This window comes from Oryzias melastigma, linkage group LG3, assembly GCF_002922805.2.
Source record: "Oryzias melastigma strain HK-1 linkage group LG3, ASM292280v2, whole genome shotgun sequence".
Taxonomy (NCBI): Eukaryota; Metazoa; Chordata; class Actinopteri; order Beloniformes; family Adrianichthyidae; genus Oryzias; species Oryzias melastigma.
Genome location: NC_050514.1, coordinates 16193547 through 16200067, shown reverse-complemented (window position 1 = coordinate 16200067; position 6521 = coordinate 16193547). Strand labels below are relative to the sequence as shown.

General features: G+C 36.3%; 1 protein-coding gene across 4 annotated transcripts in view; it reads right to left on the bottom strand.

Annotated features, from left to right (window-relative positions):
- Positions 1–6521, bottom strand: part of syt7b (synaptotagmin VIIb) — a 106195-nt gene that overhangs the window by 29716 nt on the left and 69958 nt on the right. For 3 of the 4 annotated variants that reach the window (XM_024295508.2, XM_024295510.2, XM_024295512.2), the window contains one exon: positions 1172–1294. The exons of the other annotated variant lie outside the window; for it this stretch is intronic. In XM_024295508.2, coding sequence (XP_024151276.1) covers positions 1172–1294 — 123 coding nt within the window. The remainder of the gene's footprint in view (positions 1–1171; positions 1295–6521) is intronic. 4 annotated transcript variants of the gene reach the window in all.

Sequence of the window (6521 nt, the reverse complement as noted above, 5' to 3'; positions counted from 1 at the left end):
AAAACCCAATAAATTCAAGCTACAAAACACAAGTTTAACATTTATTCCACCATCTGTAGTTTGCACCAGTTCTTTTTAGTATCTGAACATAAAATTATTCAGTTGCTGATTATCACACTCTGATTGTTAGCATATTTTCCACTGTTTTTTAAAAATTGATTTCTTGCTATTAAACTGATACAAATCTATCTCAAAGTTTAGATAATCAGTTTTCTTCTGAGGTACATAAAAGTTGCCTTTTCTTATTTGATAAAGTAAAATAAAAAAATTGTCTTCCATGTTACTCACAAGCGCCAGAATTGCAATATTCAAAACAAAGCAATTACTCAGCGTTTGCTGAGTTTTCAACAGATGTTTTTTCATACTAAATCTCTTTCACAAACTCCACAAGTTTGATTGTTTTACAAAACCATCTAGACATGGCTCAATGCAAAATGTTTTGAAAATGCAAGGAACTCACAAGAAAAACTAACTGGCTGAAGAACGTGCTTTTCGAAGTCACAACTTATCAATCAAGTAAAGGAAACTCCAGTTGGAAAGGGAGCTGTGGTGTTTGCAGTTATTACAGCCTAAGGATTACAGGACACGGACTTCTTATTTTGTGAACTTGTGAATCTTAAGGGAACTCAGGACTATTTAAGGTTCCCTGACTAATAGGACTCTCCACTGTAGTGCGTTTTAAGAAATGAACCAACAAAAGATACTACTAAATTTTCCATTTTGCATGTTCACATTTCTAAAACAAAACCAATAATACATTAAATTGTTGAGTTTCTTCAGTATTAGGTTTCATTCATTTGAACTTTATTACCAGTCAACCAAGCCTCTCAGTTTCCTACCTGGGAAGTACAACCAGGTGCGCCACTAAAATACCTCAAAGAGCACAAAAAACACCCTCAAGGGCTCGCTTCTAAACTCCCAAGATCTGAATCTGACTCAGCTTTTATGTGATGCAACAGAAAAAAATATGCTCTTTCCATACTACGGCTTTCAAGATCCAAAGGAGAAACCCAGAGTTCCCAGGTTCAAAAGATGAAAGAGGGCTTTTAGGTAGCGGTACACAGCACAGGATAAGTGGTTGACAAAGCTTTTCTGAGCTTCTCCATGATTTGTGGCTTAAAAAAACCACATTCATCCCTCTGTCTTTATTTTTTTTTTCTTCTGTCGTTACCTTTTGTCTGGTGTGGTTTCATTTTCTTTGCCTGTTGGTGCTTCCTGAAGATCTGGGAGGTTGGCAAAGTCATCCTGTTCAGCCAGCCCGATTGCTAGAGACAGAACAACCATCTTCCCCTCACTGGACACAGACAAACAAGGCATCACAAAACCACACAGGTACAGAGTGACAGACAAGGGGGTAAGCAGAATTAAACAAAAAAAAAATGAATAAATAAAAACGAAAAAGACACGAGACAGATTCCCACCAAGCACACATTCATTTCATGTACAAAGAGAAAGTGGGAGAAAGAGTTTTGACTGTCGTTTACTGATGTTTCTTTAGTGTATCTTGCAATTCTTCATATACAATTATCACACTTATTTTGCAACTTTAACATTGAAAATAAGAGTGTTCTGCTTACAAGTGGAAAACATGAATTGATGAGAATGTAACCAGTTTTTTACAAAAATGTATAAAAAAATAAAGAGCCAGTGATTCCTTGCACATTCCACGTATGATTCCCCTTCCCTTTTTTTTCCTTTTGGAGGTGCTGAAATTAAATTCGTGCTTCAATTTAAAAATAAGTCATTCACAGAAGAGAATTTTTTTCTTCTTCTCCCTTCTTAAAGGATGAATCATCCCTACATTACTCAGCCACTGTATGTTGCTCTAATAGGATGAGTGATTTGTTCTGGAGAATCAGGTTTTTAAGGTGCCCGATTATGTGTCACACACCGATTCGTTTCTGAACCGTGGCATTCCGCTTATAGTTGGGTTTTGGTTGCATGATTTCCCCACTAAGTGCTGAAATGATCAAAGAAATTGAATATTTTGTTTTGGCGTGAGGGAACTTTTCTAGTGACCAAAGAAAATAGTTAAGTGACACTTCCCCCCTGGCGTTCCAAAACAGGAAGTACACACGGGCTCCAAAAAGACAAAATACTTAATGGAATAGTCCATTGCTACACAGGGATGGTAGAGGACAAAACACTTTCACATGAGCAGTCTTATGTCATGTCAGTGTTTTTTTTTTTGACAGAGCTGAAGAATAATGGGCGTGGAAAGTAATTTAGACATTCTTTTAAAAAGTTCTGACTGGGACCCAGGCAATTGCCTACTTTTGCCTAATGGAAAGTCCGCCCCTGATTCAGTGTTCAGAGCGTTTTATTTCAGTGATAGTAGCGCGTTGACTTCCAGCAAATCTCATTCCTGACTGGTGAAAGTGGTTGCCACAAAATGATGACCCAGACCAGCTCAGTCCAATCACTATTTACTGACGTCGTCTGGTTGAAGCATGGCTGTGTACCCAAAAAGATTGATTGGATTGACTTCATTTTGTTGGAGCCAGAAATAAGGTATTTTCTGTGGATAGAGATTGATGGAGTGACCTGGTCATTGAATATATTCAGGTAGTCAGCTGACCTCACTCTTTGAGCACATACTGTTGCTGAATCTAGACCTGACCAATTGCAGCAAGCCCAGATCATTACACTGCCCCCACAGGCTTGTACAGCAGGCACTAGGCATGATGGGTGCATCACTTCACCTGCCTCTCTTCTTACCCTGATGCGCCCGTCACTCTGGAACAGGGTAAATCTGGACTCATCAGATCACATGACCTTCTTCCATTGCTCTAGAGTCCAATCTTAATGCTCCCTAGCAAATTCAAGCCTTTTCTTCCTGTTAGCCTGACTTATTAGTGGTTTTCTTAAGGCTACACAGCTGTTCAGTCCCAATCCCTCGAGTTCCCTTTGCATTATGCGTGTGGAAATGCTCTTACTTTCACTATTAATCAGAACCCTGAGTTCTACTGTTGTTTTTCTTCCATTTGATCTCACCATACGTTTAAGTGATCCCTGATCACGATCATTCAGGATTTTTTTCCCGGCCGCATTTCTTCCTCAAAAACGATGGGTCTCTACTATCCTTCCAGTTTTTAATAATGCGTTGGACAGTTCTTTACCCAATTTTAGTAGTTTCTGCAATCTCCTGAGATGTTTTCTCTGCTTAAAGCATGCCAATGACTTAACCCTTCTCAAACAGACTAACATCTTTTCTATGTCGTCAGGATGTGTCTTTTGACATGGTTGTTTAGGAAATGAGAAGCAACTCATTGCACCAGTTGGGTTTAAATAACTTGTTGCCAGCTGAAAGATAATCGCCCATGCCGTAATTATCCAATAGGAGGCTCATAACTATTTACTTTGTTAAATTTAGAAGCCAATAGGCAGTGTGTATATATATATATATCTATATATATATATAGATATATATATATGATGTCTTTGTTTAAAGCAATTAGAAAACAGGAGATCAAGTCCGGAATGAAACACTCAGTAAGGTAGCACAGACAATACTTTGCACTGAGTGAGACTCTGTTCTGTACTTCAATGTCCTTTGGATGATTGGCAACAGCTGAGCTGCATCTGGGAAGTATGCCGGGAGATGTTGTGTCTTCAGTGACCAGAGGGGGAGACAGAGCTCTGACTCCTGACACATGCCAAATGGTGTGCTTGTACCAGAAAACGCACACATATTTTAATAACTGGCTTCACTAAAGAGAAACCCATGAAATTTAATGTGGCCTTAAATAAATTGAAGTATAATAGCAGACTTGTTGTCTTTCGAAGTTGATGTTTGTCCAGACATTTCTAAAATAATTCAAATGTATTTCTGTTACAGTAAGTGTTTCTATCATTTAAAGAGGCGATGCAAAGGGTGACCTTAGCAAATTAACATTTGCACACTCCTAATCCTATACGTCACAGCTAAAAACATCATCTCACATTCTATTCATTGTTGTTACTTCTAACAGTTTCTGTTCAGTTTTTTTTTCTAAACTGAATATCTTTTCTGTTTCAAATATGCAAACTGTCTCTTTCTCAAGTCTGTTTCCATTATATTACTGGGTTTTTCTTAGATATAATGTTCTGCAATTAACATGTAAATTAGTCTCTTTTCTGCCATCAGCATGCGTTCCTAAAAAGATGTCACTTACAAAGGAGGTATCAATTCTGAAGAAAAAAAAAAACAGGAAATCCCAGAACAAATCAAAGGTTTTGCTTCAGTGGATTTACATCTGTTGTGCTGCTTTCATTGGTGGCAGTGACGAACACAGTATTCTTTTGATTCAGTCCAAGAAATCTCACACTGTTTTATTTTAATTTTAGAAGTAATGTCACAAATAAATTCACTGTGTTTCTGCAAGCTTTGTCCAATCTCCTTATCTTGACTCAAAAGCCTTAAGTTTCAACACTTTTTTTCTTTTAAAATGAGTGACTTTTCTAACGTCTGTCAAACATCCATGCTCTGTTTGGTGCAGAATGTGCTTCATTTTTAAACAAGTAAAGTTCAATGCAAAGGCTGTAGAGGAAATAAACATTCAAATGTACACATTCGAGGCATCTTAAAACCTATTTCTTCCAAGATAAATAAAAAAATTAAAAAGCCAGTACTTAAAAAAAAACGTATTTTTAACGTAAGTTTAATTTTGGCACCTTTGTTTGTTTGTTTGCATGCTTTGTTTCTTTGTAGCCTTTTTTCTGAAAGTTTTCCCTTCATGCATGTGAATTAACTTGTGTTAGATCCTCTGTTTACTCGAGATCTCTTTTTTGTGTGTGTCTCCGCTGACTCTATGTGTCTTTATTTTGTGTGCAGTGTTTTTTCGCACCAATGAACAACTCAAGAGTTTGTTTTTCCTTGTAATACATGCAGAGTTTCCGACTGCGGCTGCAGAGATCAGGGTCATGGGCAAAATGAATACACAATGAACAAGCTGAACATAAAGTCAGCAGAGACAGAAACATGAGCACACAAGGAAGAGAAACTATTCAGGAGAAGAGACTCCAACATTATGTTACATCCAAGTGTTTGCGGGTTAAGATCTGAAATTTTCTCGCTGCACTATTATATATGGTGCTAAGTTAGGGGACAGAACAGGTTTAATTCATGTTTTGTTTGGTATTCACACTTTTTTGAATCATATTTAAACTTTTGCTTTATTTCATCAATTTAATTTCATTCGTTAGTACATGTCACAATTTTCAACACTTCCTAATGATGTTAGAACACAATTTCTAAGATTAAGACCTCAAGCTTAAAACATTATCCTTTTATTGTCATCCATTAGAAACGTCTAAAGTTATACAGAATCTAGTCTGTATGAGGACTGCTGGCCCACAACTTTACGTCCGCCTGTTTGTTGTCCAGATTAGGGTCAGTTACACAGTTGTTTACAAAGTCAGTTACACCCCTTGAACAGTTTACCATCCATATACTCATCATTCAGTGCAGTTTATTTGAAATGTGTACATAATCTCTCCTTTCATGTTTATGAAGAATTTTTAAAGACAATCCTGAAAAAAAGGCCCATCTCAGTTTTTTCTCTGTTGCTACAGTCATGAAAATTTAAATAACTTTATCCAAAAACTCTATTTCAACATTCAATATCACAAAGTGTTTGGATTATTAGACTTAATTATCTTGGACATCCTGCCTCATTTGGCAAGTGTGAAAGTTAATCTAAATTTTGGTATGAACCAAACAAGCAATTGGTCTGTTGGAAAATTGGAGTCTATTGGCAAGTGAGCCTTGAAGAAGTACAACGTGAAATACAGACTAACTCTGTAGACAACCAAAGAGTGGACATAAACAAAGAAGACTCATAAGCATAATTATTATGAATGTTAAAGACCCACTTTTTGTGTTTTTAACATTTTTGTTGCATTTTTCTGATGATAGAGGACAGATTATAAAAATCAAGTTAAAAATTGCATTTCTTAGTATTTCTTTATTCAAATTATTATGAATCAGGAGCAGACAAAAAAGTAAAAAAAAAAAAAAAAACTTACACTAGGCAAATCACAAGGTCCATGCTCCAGCAACGGGGATGGGAAGAGGGTGCGGGGTTGCCAACAGTTTTGCACTAAACTAAGAGGCAAATTTTTAATGAACTTCCACAGCTTTGCGGAAACTATATCCTAGAAATTTGGAATTTTGGCTAAAAATTGCATAACTATGATTAAAAGATCACTGGGAGTGCTTTTACAACAGATCTAAAGATGATCGCAGTGGGACTTTATAAAAAAAAGTGTCAGTTTGGTCAACATCTAAGAGTGGAGTTTTTTAGGATTTCAATTTTCGAACTTAAAATGCTCTCAGTTACCTTAGAAAATTTGAGGAGAATTCAATTGTTCCTTTTTTTTAAAGGCAAACTTTGTCTTTCATCTTATTCTGTTACGGTGGCTTATTAATTTATTAGTTTCTCCTATTAAACTATACTATTTTTAAGCATTTTGCAGCATTATTATGGTCAATTTTGGTTAATTACAAGAACTGTTTCACATGCAGGTTTTTTTTTTTTTGT